Source organism: Sarcophilus harrisii, chromosome 2 (genome assembly GCF_902635505.1).
Source record: "Sarcophilus harrisii chromosome 2, mSarHar1.11, whole genome shotgun sequence".
Lineage (NCBI taxonomy): Eukaryota > Metazoa > Chordata > Mammalia > Dasyuromorphia > Dasyuridae > Sarcophilus > Sarcophilus harrisii.
The window spans coordinates 558,096,050-558,118,281 of record NC_045427.1 but is presented as its reverse complement, the minus strand read 5'-3'; the positions used below and the strand labels follow the sequence as shown (position 1 = coordinate 558,118,281).

Genomic DNA, 22,232 nt, shown 5'->3' with positions numbered 1-22,232 from the left:
AGAGTCGTCCAAATAGGAATGCCTTTAATAGCCTACATGGGCTGATTCCTTCCATCTGGGGCCTACTCATCTGGCCCATCTCTGGCTGCAGTCATAAAAATGGCTCATATCAAGAGCTAAAAGATTCAAATTATTTTGAACTATGCTTCAAAACCCACCATAAACATGACTTTAGGATTAAAATTTGTTTCCCATCATGTAAAAATCCTCTTCCCTGTAGACTTCAACGTGTATAACACACGTTATTCTATCACTGGTACAGGTTTGTCATTGAATCTGTGTTCCCTTTCCAGTCTATATTCTAGTCCACAAGAGGGTGCATTATTAACATTTGTGGTGCTATAGGACTCCAACTTTTTGAATTCTCTTCTTAGTTACATTTAAGAGATTTTGTGTTCATTAAATAATCCTGACCCCCCCCCCCCACTTCAAATATTAGCATCAGTGCTAAAAGAAACTACTGATCTCTCTCCCCAGAGTTTCAGAGTTCCAGAAAATAAGGGAAGGGGTTTGTCCTATTTCTCCATGCCTTACTTCCTTGGGCCTGGCCAGTTATTGAAGGTGGTAGAATCAGAGTCCAGATATAATAGTATTATTAATAATAACTAGCATTTATATAGTCCTTTAATATTTGCGAAAAACGTTTTATAACATCTCATATCCTCACAACAATCCTGGGAGGTAGGTGTTATTATTACCTCCATTTTACAGATGAGGAAACTGAGGCAGAAAGCAATTAAATGACTTATTCAGGGTCATACAACAATTGTCTGAGGGCCAAATATGCATTCAGATGGTCGTAACTTTAAACCCAGTGCTCTATCTACCGTATCACCTAGAGGAAACAGGCCTAAGTGGAGTTTAGGATACTTAAAGACCTTTCTGGTCCTAGAACTTTCAGATTTCTGTTACTGATTTTTCTACATCAAGATCCATGTAATCAGACCTCAGACTCAGAGGTAGGTAGATGCTCTGGGGCTGAGAAGCAAGATGGGAAGGGAGCAAAGGAATGGTTTCCGATAGCCTGGCATTAACTGGGCTCAGCATTTCTAGGGCCTTACTTCTGAATTCTAGGAGGTAAGGGTGGGGGAGCTATGAATTTGGTGATGACTTCCAAGAATCCTTGTTATGATGAAAGTAATAGGATTCTTTTCTCATTCCTTTAATGATATTATCCTCCCTCAAACCCACATCGAGGGGACGGGAGGGTCAGAAAAGGGCTCTTTGAAACTGAGCACATGGTGGCCTGATTGCTGTATTTCCAACATACCACATTATCATTCCCTCCATCTCTCTTCAATCACAGACACTAACAATTTTGCTTCCCTTACCTGTATATATTTAAAATCTTCCCAGGAAAGAAAAGTATCACATAGGACCATCCCATGAATTATCTCTGCATTTCAAGGGAATTCTGAGCCCCTCCCTCTTATAAGGGAGTGGGAAAAACTGATTGGACCCCCTCCTTCTCAGGTTCACCGTATCCCTTGACCCCAAGTCTCAGTCTGAGTCAATTCTACTAAATTCTTGGCCCTGGGCTTCTAGTTTTGGTTACTCTGTCCCTGTGAGGGGTATTGCCTGCTCTTGGGGTGGGGAGGACAGCTGCCAGAGTCCCAAAGGATATCTTCATAGGGACTTGGAACTTGTGCTTCAGACCTGGCCTGTTCCAGCAGGTCTCTCAGGAGCCCCACTGTGAGTGGAGGGTCAGCTCCCATCTTAGGGAATGGGGCTGGAGGCCCTTCTTCATCTGGCAGGTGTTTTTTCAACAGGAGCAAGAGGTCTGTGGGTGTCAAATCTGGGGGGCACAGGCGGCGCAGGCGAGTGATATGGGCATCTAATTGGCGATGCCGAGCAAATTCGGCTAGTAAGACAGTGAAGATCTCCATTTGCAGCAATGGGCTGGAGGGGCTGAAAGCCAGGCCTGCATCCAGGATCCGTTCCCACTGTCCAGCCTGAACGAGTTGCCCTATGGCCTGAAGCACAGCCTTGGGCCGGCCACTCCCCAGGAGTAATTCTAGCTCTAGAGCCTCTGCCCTGGCCCCAGCCCAATCACCCAAAACAGCCAATGCCCGTCGGTATAAGGGCGGCCCAGGGCCTCCAGCTCCTAAACCCCAACCTGGCCCTCCTTGCTGTTGTGCCAGTTCTACAAAGGGTGGCAACCAACATGGCTCCAACCGACAAAGGCACTGACACAGGAGTTCAAAGGCGGGGAGTGCCCCATCAGTCCCTGCATCCACTAGCACCTTCTTCCACAAATCAGGAGGGGCCCGGGACTTTAGCTGGCCAGCCTCATCCAGTTGCAGTTGTAGGGCACGACGGGTGGAGCACCAAGCAGCAGCAGGAAAGGCAGAAAAGATAGCATTGAGCTGGGACAGTTTGTCCCCTGTCAGATCTGACCGAAGTAGCCGCTCTACCTCTCGTTCAGCCAGCTCTGCCCAGCCTTCCTCTTGCCCATCTGCAGCCACTAATCGTGTCTTGAGCCGATCTAGGCCATGGTAGTCCCTTAGCTCAGCTTGCAGATCAGTTAGCAGTTTGGTTGGGGGTTGGTGACCTTGGAGAATAGCAGCTAGGGCCAGTGGGGCGCGAAAAGTGCTTCCTCTCCTCAAGTCATCAGTTGTGAGCCTGGCTCCAAGCAGGCTCCGTCTCTGGTAGTAGCCACAAGCCTCCTCAAACACTAAGTCCTCCGAGTTTAGCCATTCACCCTCTTTCCTCACCTCCCAGATCACACAGAATAGGCCACTTGCAGAGAGCAGCCTCAGCCCACTTTTATTCTCATCTTCATCAATCCCTGGGGCTGAGAGCTCCAGCAGATGGACACGGTCAGTGCTTAAGACCTTTCTTTCTAGAAGTCGTCCACTGCCCATGTCCAGCAGCTCAAGTCCAGAGCCCAGCACACAGGCTAAAGTGTTGTTGAAGACACCTAAGGACACTGGGACCCCCTGAGCAAGCAGTCCAGACCCCAGGATACCCACTGCTCTAGTTCCTCCATCTCTTCGGATGAGACTCAGAACCCCCTTTGGGCTCAGCAACAGCAGGCTCTCCTGGGAAGGGGCACAGGTGTGGATATCTAAGGGCTCTCCACCGGAAAGCAGTCCCGGTACTCTCCGAATCAGGGACCGGAAATCCCAGGAGTCCCTGCCTTTAGAGCTCAAGTTCTTGTTATAAGTAAGGTTGTGAGTAGGGGCCGTTACAGTTATTCTGCCCTTAGCTGGGTACCAGATGAGCAAGATGTGGGCTACATTGGGCCAAGTTGTAGCTGTGGGCACCATGAAGAAGTTAGAACGGGAGGCCAGCAGCTGGAAATGAGGGCAGTGATGCAGCAGGATCCTGGGGGCGCCCAGCATGGCACTGTTCTCTCCGTGGGGCTCCAAGGCCCGAGTGCACACACAGTGACCGAAAGCAGCCTGCGCGGAGCCTGGCGTGACCTCGGTGCTGGCTGGCCGCTCCTCACACCACGCCAGCCGGTTTCCCAGAGCAGCTGCGCTCACCACCCTGGCCTTGCTGCTCACACACAATTCGACCTGCTGCAGGAGCTGCCACTCCGGCTGCACTCCGGCCCCCCACACTTCGGCCCGCCCACTCGCCCACACTAAGGCGAGCACAGGACACGGGCCACTGGCCCAGCCTGGGCACTGGAGAAAGAAAGCATCTAGCACCGGGCCTTGGCCAGCAGGACAGCGGGGTTCCAGCCCCAGCCCCGCCCCTTTCCTGGACACCAACAGCAGCGGGGCCGGAGATCCCGGAGGGCGCAGAAGCAGCAGGTGGCGGCCGTCGGGGCTGGAGCGGACCCGAGCCAGAGGCTCCTCCGCCAGCACTTGGCGGAGCTGGTTCGCGTTACTGAAGTCGCTCAGGTCGGAGAGCAGCCGCAGAGTGCTAGCCCGCTTCATGGCCCCAGGGCCGAAGGGCGCCGGCCCGGACGCGGGGGAAGGGCGCACCCTGGAAGGCTAGGGTCGCCGCTGGACAGTCACACTTTGTGGCGTTCCGGCGCTCCGGTCCGCTGTCCGATTGTTTGGGGCGCTCCGGGCCGTGGAGTACGGGAGAGAAGGAAGGCTGCGGAGCGATGCTCCGACTTCCGTCCCGGCGGATGAGGTGGGTTGAGGGCTTGGGGGCCGGAGATTCAGCCCCGCCCAGAAGGCTTGCGTGGGTCCGGCGCATCGGCACGGGAGCCCGCCGTGGGGCGGAGCCAGTAGGGTCCTCCTTCCCCGGTCGCCCCCGCACTTTCCCTGTTAAGTCTGGCCTTCCCCGGTTTTGTGTCGGGAATATATTTCACAGCTAGCCTACTGATTCTCCAACCTGCGTCTGGCCCTGGCGACTTCCTCATCTTTGCATCCCTCACACTTGCCTCCCATCGATATATCCTGGAGGAGACAACCCTCCCCATTCTTTCTTCCTCCAGGGTACCCTTAAAGCCCAGAATTTAACAAAAGCCAAGACAAAAAGCCCCCACTTTACCACATCCCATCTATGCTTTAGTTTGTCATTTCTTCAAAGTATTGATATCCTTAGTGAAGCCTCCTCTTAGGCATCAGTAAAAGGAAACACAAAATGTATGTGCATTAGTTTTTGAGTTTTAATGAAATTTAGGGATTTTTATATCATGGTTATTTCCAGATACAAGGTTTCCCTTGCACCCTATTACACCCTTTCTTTTTTTTTTTTTTCACCCTTTCTTTTTATTTACTTTAATTAAAACTTTGTATTTTCAAAATATATGCATGGATAATTTTCTTTCGTGTTTAGTTTTTTATTAAAACTTTAAATTTTTTTCTGTTTTACTTTTTAATTTTTTTTATTAAAGCTTTTTCTTTTCAAAGCATATGTATGCATGGATAATTTTTCAACATTGATCCTTGCAAAAGCTTGTGTTTCAAATTTTCCCCTCCTTTCCCTCACCTCCTCCCCTAGATGGCAAGTAATCCAATATATGTTAAACATGTTTAAAAAAATGAGTTAAATCCAATATATATATACATATTTATACAAATATCGTGCTGCACAAGAAAAATCAGTGCAGGGATACTTTTCAACATTCACCTTTGAAAAACCTTGTGTTTCAAATTTTTTCCTTCCCTGCCCTCCACCTCCTCCCCTAGAAGACAAGTAATCCAATATATGTTAAACATGTATTGCACTTTACTGACACACCAGCAGCAGCAGCAGCAGCAGCTAAAATAAAAGCTAGAATCCAGCAACTCCAGGAAACAAATTTTAACATTCTTGAATCCCTTACTTGACTGTCAGAGAAGGGAGCTATGTCTCATTAGCTGTTCTCCTGGACATTGCAATTACTCAGGTTTACTTTTAGGGAATCTTCTTATTTGCATTCTCATAACATATATATATATTTTCTGGTTCTGCTTATTTCAGTTAGCATCAGCTCATGGCTTCAGGTTGTCCTTTTCTTATATTCCTTATTTTGTACAGAGGGCTCAGTAAACTTATTGCGTTTGTATGATACCATTTCTTCAGGCATTCCACAATTCATGAATATCCACTCTGATTATTTGTCATCACAAAAAGTGCATCTATAAATCTTTTAGGGCTGTGCTAATTTGATTTCACTAGGATGGATAGGGCTAAGTACTGGACATCTAGAACTGACAAATGAATAAGATAGTTTTTTCAATTGGATGAATTCAGTCTAGTAAGGGAGGTGAAACTTAAACACAAGTAACTATAATGAAAGGCAAAATGGGTCAAATGCCATAAATAAGTAGAAGCCAAATATTATGACTTCAGAGGAGGGAGAGATTACTTCTGAAGAGTAGGACAGGATCTAGGAAAAGAATTTTTGTTGGACCTTGAAGAACGTTTGGTATTTCAACATACCTGGGGAGGGGAGGGTGGGATGGGACTGATAAGGTGGAATGAGGAAGAGCTGTACATTCCAGGCAAAAACAAAGTGTAAACAGAGGTACTAAAACTGCTGTGTTGAGGGCAGCCAAGTGGTCCAGTGGATAGAGCACCAGCCCTGAAGTCGGGAAGACCTGAGTTAAATTTACCCTCAGAACACTTCCTAGCTGTGTGACCCTGGGCAGGTCATTTAACCCCAATTGCTTCAGCAAAAAAACGAAAAACAAACAAAAACTGCTGTGATGTTTGGAAATTGGGGAGTGGTGTCCAGTTTGACTAGATGCAGGGGTCCTCAAACTACAGCCCGCGGGCCAGATGCAGCAGCTGAGGACATTTAACACCCTCACCCAGGGCTATGAAGTTTCTTTATTTAAAAACAAAGTTTTTGTTTTTACTATAGTCCGGCCCTCCAACAGTCTGAGGGACAGTGAACTGGCCCCCTGTTTAAAAAGTTTGAGGACCCCTGGAGTAGAGTGTGAAGTACATGAAGGGGAATAGTGGGAGAGATAGTTTGGGGTATGTAGTGGACTTTCAACAGTGGACTTGAAAATCACAAGACTTGGGATTAAGACCTATGTGACCCTGTCACAATGGCGAGTCATCCAATATCTCCAAGCTTTGGTTTCCTCAACTATAAAATGTAATACCTATTTTCTCTCCCCATTCCAATCCATTCTTTACTTAACTGCCAAGATGATTTATCTATAAAGCATAGGTAGGGTCTGACTCTTCTCTCCCATAATGAGCTCCAGTTGCTCCCTATAAACTCCAGCATCTACCAGAATCTGGTAGAACACAGAATACAACACAGGATATCAGTGTTTTCTATGTGGTTTTTTTCGGCAAAGATACTGGAATGATTTGTCTTTTTCTTCCCCAGTAAATAAAAAATAGAGGTGAAGTGCCTTGCCCAGGTCATATAATTATTGTCTGAGGCAAAATTCGAATTCAGGGCTTCCTGATTCCAGCCTCAGGGCTGTATCCACTGAGCCACTTAGCTGGCTTGCCTTGTATTTAGTAAAGACTTAAATGCTTTGTTGAATGATTTCAGAATTGTTATGAAAGAAATACTTTATTTCGTGAACTGTGTGACTATCTCCTCTCAGTTTGGGGAGCCTTCTTTGCTTTGTTCCCCATTATTCCACTCTTAGATACTATAAGAAAATTTGTTCAAGACTTTCCTCTGCATTCTTTGCCAAATATTTAGAACCACAGAACTCAGCTTTATATTAAATGGCTAAAAAGCTCACAGTGTTGATTACAATTCATTAACTGTGCCTTCAGGTTCATTTAATAGTTTATTTATTTCTTTATATAATATATAGTTTTCCTTTGCATAGAAAGTTTGTCTCTTGCTTTTCTTTGTCACAACAGGAATGAGAAGTGGAAGAAATAAATCAGATCACTGATTTCCTAAATTCTTTCCCACTTCCAGGTTCAGGCCAAGACAATAATAGAGGGAGTAGGAGTAAGTTTAAGAACCAAGGATGATAGTAGGGGGAAAAAAATCCAAACTCAGTACTCTCAACTTCCATTCCAAATGAGGCTATCAATCTATCCTCTGGAAATAACAGGAGAGGCAACCTCTGTACTCTGGAGGTGGTGTCCAAAGCCTCCAGAAAAAATATTTCCTTTGTCTTTATTCAACACTTATCAAAGAACTGATAAATGCAAATCATCCTGGGAAGTTCTGAGGTTTTTTTGATTTTGCTTTAAACAACAACAAACAATAACAAAATTTAGATACCTCATTGTTTACCTTGGCAAATTAGCAAAGATGACAAAGACATGGAGAGAGTTAGTGTTGAAGGGACTGAGGAAAGACAGACACACAAATATACTATTGATGGAGTGGAAGATTGGGCCGACATTACTGGAAAGCAATTTGGAATTATGCCAAATTGATTAATTTACTACTTATTACACTAAAGTGATGAAAAAATTTTTATCCTTTAACTCAGAGATCCCACTGCTAGGCACCCAAAGAAGCTCAAAGACAGAAGGGAAGAACCCATATACATTAAAATGTTTATAACGATATAGAGTAGCAAAGAATTGGAAACAAAGTAGATACCCATCAATTGGGGAATATAACCCATTAACTGGTAAACAAGTAGTGGTACATGGATTTAAAGCAATATTGCTGTACTGCAAGAAACAAATATAATAAATTTAGAGATGCACCAAAGACTTATATGGAGGGATCAAAAGTGAAGTAAAACAATATATACAATTTTCACAGCATAAATGGAAAGAAAATAACTAACTCAAAACTAAATGCTGTACAGTAACAGTGATTAAGCTTGACTTTCTGTGTAGGCTATGAAGACCACAGAGACTATGGTTATGGAAGAATGCATAAGTCGTTGGACTGGGATGATGAGTTTTAGTTAGTTTTGCTGAACTTTTCTTTCTGTTTTATTCTTTATTATAGAAGATGGCTCTCCTGGAAGAGAGTTATATATTTTGAACTAGAGATAATGAAAAAAATTATAAAAATTTAAAAAGAAAGAAGCCAAACCAAAAAAAGTTCAGATTAACACATGGTTTACTATAGAGTTTACTGTTTAGTAAAGGCATAAGAACCACATAGAAATAACTATTACTTAAGAGTGACAATCCCTTTAATAATTTTTAGCCTTGAGCACTATCCCTGGTTCAAAAAAGGTTAAGTGACTGACTGACTAGTCTCTCATTACATAGATAGTAAGTTCTAATGAAGGATTTCAATCTAATTCCTGCTTCAGAGCTGTCCACTAACCAGGTAGCTTCTTTATAGGTAACTATACTACGCCGGAATACATAAATACATTAGAAAGGTTTAAAAAGAAGTGCCAAGAGGAAGTTTAAAACAGTGGGGAAAGTCCTGAGCGAACCTGTGATTCATCACACTTATTAGCTGTGATAACATTTCAGTCTTTCTGGTCAGTTTCCTCCTCTACAATGTAGCCACTCGCAGATATAATAGGGATAGTCATCCTTGTACAGTTTAGTTTACGGGATTGTGGTGAGAAATGTTCAAACCTTTCAATAAATAGGGGTTTATTATTAATGCTGGAGGACGTCTTGACTCGATGATGGGACTTGACATGGCAGCTGGGGGTTGAGGAGAGAGATTGTTTCCACATATACCCTGACTGTGCAATGTAATAATGGATGCGATCAGGCTCTAACCTGTAAAGGCTGTTTATAAGGGTGAAGGGCTGTTTCTTTTTACCTAAGCTTCAAGGCTTAATCTCACCCCTTCCTGGAAGCCAGCTTCAGGGACTCTGGCTCATGGCGGTACTCTAACCTGGAGTAACAGAGTGGTCTAGCAAATGTTTATTGATTGATGAATTGTCTGCCAAGCAAAGCTCCCCGTCCAGGGAGAGAAGCTTGGGCGTATTGAGAGAGGCAAGCAGGCAGGAAGGCACGTGTGGCTTGGGTGGAGCCAGATGAAAGAGGGTAGTGGTCTGACCTTTTCTCACCACTGGGCAGTTACGTACAGAGCGACTCGCATTGCTTGCCGGGAGTTGTGGTCCCCAGATCGTGGCGTCTGTTGAGTTATAGTACGGACGCGAGGGCGGGGCCACGGAAGGAGCCGGGTTAGGGGCGGGGCTGGCACGAGGCGGCCTCTAGGACCCTACTGGGGCGCGGGAGCGCGCTTTTGGGCCCGGTCTGGCAGTATCGGGCACGAGCAGGGGCAGGCGGGCGGTGGCAGTGGAGTCCGAAGAACCAGGGCTTGGTGAGCTGTGTTCCGGGAACCTAGGCACCCGGCTTTCACAAAACTGTGGTCTCGATTAGGAATCCCGCAGGCCGGGGCCAGAACCAGGCCTTCCCTCTGAGGCGGCTTGGAGGGCCCTGGCCTCCTAGGGGCGGGGCTTCCCCTTGCGGAGGGAACGGGGAGGAGCGTCCGAGGGGGGAGGGGACTGTATGGGGATTTTGGTGGGGGGGAATCCAAGAGGGAGTTTGAGGGGCGAAGGTACCTCGGAGAGAACCTGAGAGAGGGGGGTGGGGACCCAGAACAGTCGGAACCTTGGAAAGAGTCTGAGGGAGAAAGAGACTAAGCGGGGAGGGGACCTAGGAGAGAGTCCGGGGGGGGAGGGGATCTAGGAGAGTGTGAGGATGATGGGGACAGTCTGGAGAGCGTGGGCTGTGGGGAAAGGTCTTGGACGGTACCTGGGAGAACTCAGCCGGGGGAAACTGGTCCTAGGAAAATGCCCAGGGAGGCGGGGAAGATCCTAGGAAGGAATTTTGTCTGTGTCAGTATGTCCTGGAAGAGTACGTGCGTTTGGGGAAGAGGGCTTTGGGGGAATCTCAGCAGAGGTGTTTTTTTTTTTTTTGTTTTGTTTTTTAACAAGGAACGGTTCATGCAGTTACGATGTAGACTTGGAAGGATCCTAGGAGAGAGAGTATCTGAGGTGAGGAGTAGGCAATGAAAGAGGACTCTTATCCCCGTCCAGGTTAGTGTGTAGGGGCGATGGAATTTAGACTCTGGGACTGACCTTTGGCACCCTTTTCAGGATTGGGGATAAACCCATGACTTTTCTGCCCTGCCACTGAGCCTTGGTTTAATCTGTTTTATTTTTTTTTTTAATCAGGCTTTTGTATCTGCTACTTCCCTTAGGTGCCTTTTGACTTGGTCATGTCTAATAGGGTCAGGTGATAGGAATTTATATACTTTCTGGGCTCCAATAGACTGGATTAAATTTTTCTTGACTTTTCCTTGTGGGTCATTATTGCTGCTGACCCGCACTTCTGTTTCCTGATGTGGGTTTGTGGCATTTATATGGGTCCTCTTACCCTTTTACCTCTTTACCTCCTCAGAATATTTTATTGCTCTAATGTTTTCAGTTGGGGAACTTGATGCAAAGTCCTAAGTAAATGGAATTTAACTTTTTCCCTTGGCAGAATTGGGGAAGCAGGGAGATAAGAGAACTTTGGTTTCTTGGTGGAGGGAGCTTATTGAGAATTTTGAAAAATATTTATTGAGCGTTCAACAAAATTTATTACATATGTACAATTTCTAGTGCCGGACTTTAGGGATACAAATATGAAATGAGACTGTATTTGTACTTAAAGGATCTAGGTTTTAATCCCTGAGTTGCTACTTTTCTGTAGGAAGTGGGGCAAATCATATCTTCCCTTTGGTCCTCATTTTCCTCTTCTGCAAAATGAGGGGATCAGAGTAGATGATCCCTTAAGATCCTTCTCAGTTTTAAATCCTAGGATTCTTGTTCTCTAAGGAAATTAATCTAGTAGGAAGATTAAAGCATATATAAATAAGTATAATCTGAAATTAGAATATAAACACACAGGAGGTTCAGTCAGAGTAGTTATGAAAAATTTGATTGGTCTTTGCATTTGATTGGTGCTTAATAACTGTTTGATAAATTTGATTTAATTCAGTGAATATATGGGAAAGTTTCTTGGCACAGGGTTATTAGAGCTTCCCAGGATCTCTTACTTTTAAAAGTTAAGTGGAAAGAACACTTGATTGAGAATCAGATAACTTGAGTTCTGAGCTCCACTGATAGCTGTGTGACCTTAGACAAGTCAGCTGAATGCTTGACTTAATACATTAAGCCACAGTTTCTTGTCCACAAAATTGAGCTTGTTAAAATCCAACGATATATCTGGGAAGCCTTTTGTAATATACATTTTTAAAGAGATAGCTTTATCCAAATAAGACTATTGCCTTTGCTATTTTGAAACTTACTGTTTCTGTAAATGCATTTCCCAAAAACCATTGCAAATAATGGTTTCCATGTCTTTGCACTAAATTTAGCCTGTCTTAATTGAAAATATTTTTGGTTTGCCCATCTGTTGAGCTGGTAAGCAGAGAACTTCCTGTATGAAAGTCTTCAGATAACAGGATGCAATAGTGTTTCTCAGGGAGTCCCTGATCGATTGTTAGGATATCAGAGAGGGGAAAGGGGCTCTTATGCTAGGTAATCCTGTGTTAGCATTGTCCTGTCATTTCAGAATTAGTGCTAGTGATGGTTAGAGATCAGATAGAAGCAGTTGACTTAATGTATATAGAATGTTAGACCTGGAGTCAGAAAAATTTGAATTCAAGTCCAACTTTGGTTTCTTCATCTCTAAAATGGGGAAATAATAGCTTTTTAGGGTTGTTGTGAGAATAACATGTAATATGTGTAAAACACTTTGCAAAGCTTAAAGTACTATATAGATGATGATGATGATGATGATAATGATAATGCTAGTCAACCTAGGAAAAAACTGCTCTAAACTGAAGGAGTGTCAAGACTTTCATCTTTACTAGGATCAATCTTATCTGAAATTTGTTTTATTCTGTGTTTGCATCTAGTGTCAGGTCTCTAGGATCCCATTTTACCCATCCCTTCCCCAAGTCTCAGAATTCTTAGCATGAATACTCTTTTCTCTCTCTCTCTCTCTCTCTCTCTCTCTCTCTCTCTCTCTCTCTCTCTTTTTTTTTTTTTTTTTTGAGCATGTAGATTACCCAATAAAAGCCTGGAGCTGGGAAGATCTGAGTTTAAATTCAGTTTCAGATACTTTCTAGCTGTTTGACCTTAACCTCAGTTCTTCATCTATTAAATGGTGTTGTTGTGAGGATTAAATGAGATAATAATTGTAAAGTTCTTATTAGCACAATGTTTGACTCATGGTAATCACTATATAAATGTTATCTATTATTATTTCCCCCACTTTTTTCATCTTTCTACATATGATCTTGTTTCTTTATGGAATCTTTATCTTTGACACTCCCAGTCCAGAGAGTAGGTTATTTGTGTAATACTAAGAGTATCTAAGGGGCTCTTTCAGTTATTAAAATACAAACAGCATGCAAATAGAGGTTCAAAAGTAGAATAGCTTACTCAGGTATTAATGGCTTTTTACCTTGTAGAAATGTTTCAAGCAGAGACTAAATCAGTGATGTCAAACTCAAATAGAAATGGGAATCCCTAAAATCTATGTAAAGATGCCTGAAGGTTGCATATTGATATAGAAAACCATGTATTAACGTTATCCATGTTCTACTATATTTTGATTTATTTTGATAAATGTTTTCCAACTATATTTTTATTAGATTTTGGCTTTATTCAGAAAGGCTTCAGCTGCTTTTCACCTCTGGGTTAGATAACTCCTTGTTAATTTATTTCTTTTGGGTGGAGGATGGACTAAATGACCTGAGGTCCCTTCTAACTCTAAAATTTGATAATTCTGTAAAGTAGAATTCCTTCTGCTTCTGATAAATTTAGGATCTCATAGCCAAACTAGCCCAGGAATCTAAAATTTGTAAAAGTGGCTTAAATAATCTTTATAATTTCAAAGTGGGAGAAGCATGGTTAAGATAACAGTTCCTCTTTAAAGCAAAAACAAAAAGGTCTAGAAGTTTTAACTCGACATGAGTCAGTAGTGTGATCTGGCTGCCAAGAAAGCTAGTTCTATCATAGGCTTTATTAAGGAAGGCATGGTATCCAGGAATAGAGAGGTAGCCCTCCTGTCCTGGTCTTTCCCTGTCACATCTGATCTGGATTTTTGTATTCAGTTCTGGGTGACCCCTTTTAGGAACAATGTTGGTAGGCTAAAGAACATCAAAATGAGGGCAGCCAGGATGGTGAGAGTCCTTGAGGTTTTGTAAAGATTAGTTTAAAAAATGTAGAAAACTGTCCTTTTCATATTTGAAGACCTATAAGATCAAGGAGAGATTAAGTACATTGTTTGACCTCAGAGGATAGAACTAATACCAGAGGGTAGAATTTGCATTGCCTTGGACATGTGGAAAAACTTCCTAACAATTAAATCTATCTATCTTATATGATGATTGGGCTATCCCTGATGGATGCTAGTTGTTTCTCTTATAACTACTTGTCAGATGGGTTTCAGAGAAGTTGCTTATTCACATATGAATTGGACTAGAAGGTTCCTCATATACTGTTCAGTTCTGAAATTCTGTGATTCTTTGAGGAATGGAGTAAACTTTTCAAAATCTCTAGGAGTTTAAGCTCTTTTCCATGACATTGTATGTAGATGAGTAGACTTTGATTACATGAAAAAGCTGGGCTTTAGAATTATCTGTGTGACTTAGAAAAGTTTCAGAATAGGTTCAACAGTAAAGGGCAAAGAAAGTAAAGGGGAAATAGGCCATCTTTCAATGGGGTAGTCGTTATCTTCATGTGGTTTTAGAAAATTTGGGGATTCTTAGAGTTACTTTTTTCTTTTATCTTGTTCTCATACCTGAAAATAAGGAATTGTTGTAGATATTTGAGGCCTGAGCTGGAAATACTATTAATTTACAAGAGGCTACTACTCAGCAAGAAATCTTGCTTTGAATTCTCATCATGGGAGATGTCAGAAAATGTTTTCCTTCTGAAGGTGCAAGTATTGCCTTCTCTTCTTTCTGCATTAGACTTACTCTGCTTGACTTCAGAGGGCAAGTAGGACCAGTGAATGCAAGTTGCAGGACCAGATTTCAGTTTAATATAGGGAAACACATTAAAAGCTTAATATTGAACAGAAATACCACAAACCATATTTGGTTAGTACCTATTTATGTTTAAATTATTTTCAAAGCAAAATATATCTCAATCAAAAACATTCCTTTAAGTTGATGATTAACTATTGATAGACTTCTGTCTTCTCTATGGTACATATTACTTAAGTTGATGTAGTTATAGCTAGAGTGCATAATACACCCTTGATAAGAGACTAGCATGTTCCCATTTCTTCCACTCGGTGGGAAAGCACCTTAACTGCTACTGCTTTCATATGTTTTTGAGTACTCACACCGTGCTAGGTATTGCACAGAGCTTATGTAAGATAAGATCCTTGCCTCCTCTTAGCTCATGTCTATCAGTTATATCTTTTTCTTTGTTTTCCCCATGAGAAAAATGGGAATGATGTTGATGTTATTAATATTTACTCTTTACCCAGAATGATGTCTTTTGATTTGCAGAAAGAAGGAAGGTAATCTCTATCTAAGAAAGAAAGAAAGAAAAAGTCCTAGAGCAGGAAAAGAGAGGTGTAAAGAAATGGTAGAAGAGTTACCAAATTTCACTTTGTTTTATTCATTCATTTAGTGTACATTTCCTGAATACATAGTATTTATTAGGCACTTGGTCCTCATTTTTATACAAACAACTACAAATGTTCAAATATTTGCTAGTTGCTAGTCCAAAAAATGTAAATCATTGCAGTTAGAGTAAAGTTAGTTGTTTCTTTGAGTTTGATGCAAGGGGCTGTTATTTCATTGCCACTCCTAGAGTTTCTGTGAAGAGCCATATAGTGTCCTGTTCCACCTAGGCCTTTATTTCTTCTCCTTCAAATCCAGTCTTAAGCCTGTGCCATAGGTTAAACTTTTTGCTACTTAGACAAAAGGAGTTCTCCCTTTTTGTGGTCTCTTAATAAGACAGTTTCATTTTTCAAAGAAAAATGATAAATGCCTGTAGGGAACTCTATCCCCATAGCTTAAAGACTTGGTGGTAGTATTGTATAAGTGAGATCAGCCTTTTCCAATCTTTTCTAGTCCATGATTTACTTGTAAATTTTCCCTCCTCTTACCATCTTTGCCTGTCTTCTTTGTACAACTATCCTGATTATTCCCCTCCCCAATCTTTTTTCCATTTTCCCCAAGGAGCACTGACATATTTATATACTTGTCTCAGATATCTTTTTCTCACCAAAGTCACCATCATTACTGTCTGCTATATATGGGCAAAGGGCAGGAAATGTGTATGCATTAGAATCTTTGTTCTTTTACTTAACAAGTATATATTGAATTGAGTACTTATTCAGTATGGTTGTTTTCACCCAACCCACTAGAATATTAGGAAGTTCTAGTTTGAAACAGTGATATAGATATTAAATACATGCTTACTTATTGTAAAATATTTGTACTCTTTCCTCTTTCCATCTCTCTCCTTTTTCTGTCTCTTATTTCTCTCTTCTCCACCTATAGGTCTGCTGGAGGAATTCTAGGATGTGCAATACATCATCAAGTTTGGCAGTGTTTTGGAGGTCTGGTTCACTGTGAGGTGAGGGGGATGCTTACTAATAACCTGTTACAGAATGGGCTTCCTCAGGGACTCTCTTTAGGAACTGTTGGGATGACTCAGTTTGAGGAAGTAATAAGAGTGTATTTCTAGTAAATGAATCATCTTGTAAATGAAATATCCTATGTACCAAAGAAGGTAGTATATTAAGTTAATAATCTACTAAGTACAACCATTATTTTTGGTACTTTGGATATTGTAAGACTTTTAACTCTTGGTTTTGACACTTTGGAGTTAATTTAATTCTTTGTGATCTCTGTCCTCCTAGAGACTCTCCCTCCCTTGGTTTTTGTCTCCAAAACTCCTGGGCTTTGTGTGGTGCTTTGTTTATAAAAGTGTTTAATAAATGTTTGTCAGACTGAATTGACTTTAATATCTTCAGCAAATATGAGGCATATATGTTTAAGATAAGTGTCTGGCTGAGTGGGGTTTTTAGGAAAGTCTCTTTATTACGTAACCACCAGCTAGGGGTTGAATTTAAAATCATTGAGGTTACCAGGGAATGAAAGACTTTTTCGGCTTTTCATTCTCTTAGGGATTTGTAAATATTTAGAAGCTTGACTAGAAGTCAGAGTGTTCTTGAAAAGTTGCCTTTTGTGATCTCTTTTATACTTTTTGATGCTTAATGCATGCTGAATGTGTTTAAATATAGCCTAAGATTTATACTCCAGTTCACAATGCCCTTTGTTGTAGCTTCCTTAACAAGAAAAATTTGCTCTTCAGATAGCAAATTTACCTGCTAAATTCATCAAAAAGAATAGAGCTACAAAATTTTGGGTCGGTTGCCAGGTCCATTTTATTAAATGGCAAATTGGTGGCTGTGGTTAATAGGAACTAGAATTAAAGTCTCTTGACACATCACTGCTTCTTTTATTATACTGACCGGCTTCCACAAGTGCCATTACTATCTTCATCTCTACAAGGGGGAGAGAAAAGACAGTGTGGCTAGAGTACTGGACTTGGATTTAGGAATATTTGGATTCAAATCATACCACTGAAATTTACTAGCTGTCTTAACTGGGAAAATCTTTCTGAATCTTAATTTTCTTACCTGTAAAATGGGGATAGTAGTACATGTAGTATATGCCTTACAGGTTGTTTTTTTAATCAACTATACATTGTCCTCTCTCTGTTAGGATCCCTTGTTCCCTTGTCTTATCACCATTCATTCCTTGCCAAACCCAAACTTTACCATCTGCCTTTTCTGCTCTGAGTAAATGATCCTGCTGATAGTATAAGTTACAAACTTAGTATCTAATTCAGTTCACTATCGGAAGACAGTCTTTATACATTTTCCTGATTGACTTTTGTACCTCTCCATGATGGCTGTTTCAAAGATTTTCTTTTCTCCTTTTCAGTAGCACCTTGTGCTTTAGTGAGAAAGTAGAGGTCATTCACTATGAATTTCTTTTCCTCTAGATCTTAATTCTTTCCTTTGTTAAACACTTTGATGAAGAGGTGGCACCTCTCCTCTTATTTGCTTCCTTATACCCTTGATATTATTGTCTCTTATCTTCTCTAGCACTACAATCATTTTCTCCTTTTATCTACTGGCTTTTTTTTTTTTTTTTTTTTTTTACAGAAAACTTAGATCCAGTTCTCTCCTTTATAACCCAAAACAAAGCAACAAAAAACCTTTACCTCATAATACCATTTTTGCAAATTATCATCCTGTGTTTCTTCTTCCTTTCTACTCTCCTAGAAAGCGCTTTCTTGTCTTATTGTGTTCATTTTCTCTCTTTTCACTCACTTCTTACTCCTTGTAATCTGTTTTTTGTTTTCATCATTCAACTGAAACTCCTTTACCCCAGAGTTACCAATGATGTTTTAACTGCAAGATCAGATGGCCTTTCTTCAGGCCTCATTTTTCTCTGTGTGTGTGTGTGTGTGTGTGTGTGTGTGTGTGATTATTTCACATATATAAATATTTTTTAACATATATATATATATTTTTTTATTTAATAGCCTTTTATTTACAGGTTATATGCATGGGTAACTTTACAGCATTAACAATTGCCAAACCTCTTGTTCCAATTTTTCACCTCTTACCCCCCCCCACCCCCTCCCCTAGATGGCAGGATGACCAGTAGATGTTTAACATATATTTTTGTAAAAATTTGTGTTATAAATTTTCTTCCTCTCTTCCTTATCTCCCCTCTCCCATGACAGCAAGCAATGTGATATAGATTAAATATGTGCAATACTTTTGAACATATTTCCACATTTGTTATTGTATAAGAAAAATAATAACAAAAAGGAAAAAAAACCATGAGAAAGAAAAACAAACAAACAAAAAGATGAAAATAATGCTTCTTTCTACGTTCAGTCTTCATAACTTGCTTTCTGGATGTGATTGATAATTTTCATCCCAGGTCTATCGGAATTGCCTTGAATCACAGCATTATTGAGAAGAACCAAGTCTGTCACAGTTGATCATCACATAATTTTATTGCTGCTGTATATAGTGTTCTGGTTCTGCTTACTTCACTCAACATCAGTTCATGTAGGTCTTTACAGGCTTTTCTGAAATCAGCCTGCTCATCATTTCTTATTGAACAATAATATTCCATTTCTTTCATATACCATAACTTCCTCAGCTATTATCCATTCGGTTTTCTGTTTCTTGCTATATGAGTTCTTTTTCCCTTTTTATTATCTCTTTGAGATATAGACGCATGAGACTGTTGGATCAAAGGCTATACACAGTTTTATAGCCCTATGAGTATAGTTCCAAATTGCTCTGCAGAATGGTTGGATTATTTCACAAGTCCATCAACAAAGTATTCCAGTTTTCCCACAACCCCCCAACATTTATCAATATCTTTTTCTATCATCTTAGCCAGTTTCAGAGGTGTGAGGTGTGGTACTTCAGAGTTGTCTTAATTTGCATTTCTCTCATTGATAGTAATTTAGATTATGTTTTCATATGCTAGAAGTGACTTTAATTTCTTTATCTGAAAGTTGTCTGTTCATATTCTTTGATCATTTATCAGTTGGGGAACGATTTGAATTTTTATAGAGTCGGTTCTCTTATACATTTTAAAAATAAAGGCCTCATCTTTTTTGATGTCTATTAACATCTTTCTTGATGTTAATCACCACTTTTTTTTTTAATAGACATCTTTTTTTTTTTATTTACAAGTTATATGCATGGGTAATTTTACAGCATTGACAATTGCCAAATCTTTTGTTCCAGTTTTTCCTCTCCTTCTCCCCATCCCTTCCCCCTCCCATGGGAGGTTGACCAATACATGTTAAGTATATTAAAATATAAATTAAATACAATATAAACATACATGTCCTAAGTTATTTTGCAGTACAAAAAGAATCAGAGTTTGAAATAGAATCACCACTTATTATGGAAATTTCTTCCTTCTTGGTTTTCTTGATTCTGATCTCTCCTCCTGCCTGATTATTCCTTTTCTATCTTTTTTCACCTGGACCATCATCCATTCTGCTCACTGTGTAAGCATACACAGAATACCCCATAGTTCTGTCCTGGATCCTCTTCTCTCTTTTTTACTTTCTTGGTTAATTTCATCATTTTTCATGGGTTTAATTATTATCTGTATGCAGATAACATATAAGATTATGACTTCTGTATCTGTATCTTTCTTGAACTCTAGTTGTGAAATCCACTAATTGCCTACTAGACATTTGTATTTGGATGTTCTGCCAGCATCCTAAACTTACCATGTTCAAAACAAAACCCATTATCTTCAACACTTTCCTCTCTCTCTGACAAACTCTCTTTTGTTTCTAATTTCTCTATTGCTACTGAAGGTACCCACCCCCCTTCCTTTTGGTTTTCCAGGTTTGTAAACTCAGAGCTACATCTTGTCCTTCTTCTTTACCTTTCACCCCTTCCTTCCACCTCAAACTCTTCCAACCAGCCAATAGCCAGGTCTTACTGATTCTGTTTCCATAACATTGCTCATATTTGTCTTCTCTCCACTCAACATGGTTACCGTCTTAATGTAAGACCTTGTTACCTATAATCTGTTCTGTTACAATAACCTTGTGTTATTATTATTATTATTATTTTGCCTTCAGTTTATTCTCTCACTAATCTTTATTCTAAATTTCCAAATTAACCTTTCTAAGACACATCTGAGTATTTTACTACTCTGCTCTATGTTGTTGTTTGTCTTTCATTTACATATCAGGGAAGTGATGTCATGACATGGATTTAAGTGAGAGAGGGCTGTGTGAGGTTACCTGTCTCATTTTCTTCTGCAGAGACATCTGGGCCCAGTGGTCATTTATAGATTAGGATGACTGGGGATGGCTCTGGGTCCTATTGGGACCTATTGAAGGTGTTTTGCTAGAAGCTGTGATGGCTACTAGTTGCCTCTAGAACAAATTGAGACTCCTTTTTTTTTGCCTTTAAAGTTCTTCACTGTCATATTTCTGCTTAACTTTGCATACTTACTGCTCATTACTCTCTTTCACTCACTTTCCATTCCTACCAAACTGGAGTATTTGTTTTCCTTATTTATGGTGTTCTATTTCCTATCTCTGCATTTTGGTTTCATGACTGGAATGTACTCACTTCATCCCTGCTTCATAAAATCCCTAATTTTCTTCAAGTCTAATATCAGGACCCTTCTGTAAGAGGTCTTTCCCAGTTGTTAATGTTTTCCTTGCTAGATATTTGTTTTTCTTCTTATATTTTATATTTCCTTATCTATTTTCATATCCCTCTCCATCCCCACTTCCAATGTAAGCTGTTTGATGCAGGACTGCTTTGTTCTCATTTTTGTATCCCAACTGCATAGCACAGTGTCAGGTCCTGAAAAGTACTGAAAAATGCTTGTTAGATAACTGAGTGGACTGGAATTTATTGCCCCTTAAAATCTGACTTTGATGTCTGAGAGGCATGCTTAATTTCTGAGACCTGAAGCAAATCTTTGGAAAGAATTTTTCTCTATCTTACCTATTTTCCTGTCCCAGAAACACTTGTTCTATAAACTTTGAGTTGGATAGGGATAGAGAGTAAGTTCTTTCTTTTATGGGTTCGCAAATACATGGCTTTGCCATATGGTATCTGACATAATGACTAGGACCAGTGAAATAATGGAAGCCCTTGGCTGAATCTCATCAACCTACACATGGAAATGAAGTGATGAAAAGAATTTCATTTTGTAGAAAATTTGGTGCTTTGTATTGAATTGTGTTTTTTCCCCCTTCTATCCCCTTCAGCTTATTAGAAAGTATTGATTCCTGAACAGGGAAAAGTGACTTGATTAAATTTACCATAGACATTGATTAGCTGTAATCTAATTATAAATCCTCTGAGAGGCATGTTTGTAAACAGGCCTGCATACTTGGCAATTCAGGGCCTTCTGCTAATCAACTGGTTGAAGCTGAGTGCACACAAGATCTATATATTCACAAGCTTGGAATTGCATTGCTTTTGATTTATTTTAATAGGATACTCTTGATTTCCAATTTATTTTTCCCCGATAAGGACATCTTCCTCATGACAGCCTATTTAAAAGACACAGAGATGTTTTGAGTAGGGGTTGTATTTCATGCTTTAAGGGCAAAGCCATGATCAATATGGTAGAAATTGCCCAGCAATGTGTTCTCTCTGTTCTGTTTTTTCTATTTTCCTCTGGACTATAATTGGATTTGAGGTCTTAGTGAGATCTTAGTAGAGTTAGTTGTAAGTAAAACTATTGAGCTTTAAAAAAAATTTTTTTCTTACCTCTGCCAGAATCAACTAATCAATCAACAAGCCTTTTTTGAATGTCTACTATTCAATTCAATTAAACATTTATTAAGGAAAGATGGAGTGACATAGCTTTATCCTCAAGGAGCTTATAATTTAATTGAGAAAATGAAGCATACACAAATACTAAAAATGGAGATTATAATATGATCTCTGTAGAACATCTTGAAATTGAGCTCCCTATAATTTATAGTCTGTTACGTTAGCTGGTTTCTTAGTACTACAACCTTTTCATTTCTGTTACTAATTCCTTATCTCATTTCTCACAGTTAGCATTGAAATCTTTTCTTTTTTTCTTTATTTGGAAGTAACTCCCCATTCTTATAAAACCTCTTTACAGAATAAACAGAAAACACTCAATGCTTAGTGGATTGTAAATCCCTTAATTTGCTTCTTCTATTCTTTACAACTTCTCACTATCATCTTCCTTTCTCAGAGGAAGAAAGATATTTCTATTCAGTAAGACTAATTCTATTTGATCCTTTTTCTTTCCATCTCTTTAAGTTATTCCTTCTCTGTCATTAGTCTTCGACTTCTCATTCTCTACTGGTTCCTTTTTAACTGTCTCAAAATATATTCATATCTTTCCCCATTCTCAGAAAGGCTTTCCATTTGTCATTTAAGAACTG

The 22,232-nt window shown here is 40.2% G+C and overlaps 2 protein-coding genes across 8 annotated transcripts in view; one reads left to right on the top strand and one right to left on the bottom strand.

Moving 5' to 3' along the window:
- Nucleotides 1-592: 592 nt before the first annotated feature.
- HPS6 (HPS6 biogenesis of lysosomal organelles complex 2 subunit 3) lies at nt 593-4,141 on the bottom strand. Its single transcript, XM_012541836.3, has one exon. It carries the CDS (start codon nt 3,885-3,887, stop codon nt 1,542-1,544), a length of 2,346 nt encoding a protein of 781 aa, XP_012397290.2. The 5' UTR covers nt 3,888-4,141; the 3' UTR covers nt 593-1,541.
- Nucleotides 4,142-9,455: 5,314 nt separating this feature from the next.
- The window catches only part of ARMH3 (armadillo like helical domain containing 3), a 217,773-nt gene continuing 204,996 nt past the window's right edge, over nt 9,456-22,232 (top strand). For 2 of the 7 annotated variants that reach the window (XM_031955728.1, XM_031955730.1), the window contains exons 1-3: nt 9,456-9,577; nt 10,194-10,253; nt 15,776-15,851. The gene's annotated coding sequence lies outside the window, so the exon portion shown is untranslated. Of the gene's footprint in view, nt 9,578-10,193; nt 10,296-15,775; nt 15,852-22,232 lie in introns of those variants that run through there. The other 5 variants (XM_031955729.1, XM_031955731.1, XM_012541743.3 and 2 more) reach the window with 5 other exon arrangements.

Coding starts and splice junctions, on each gene's coding strand:
- HPS6 (XM_012541836.3), bottom strand. CDS start 3,887: ATGAAGCGGGCTAGCACTCTGCGGCTGCTCTCCGACCTGAGCGACTTC.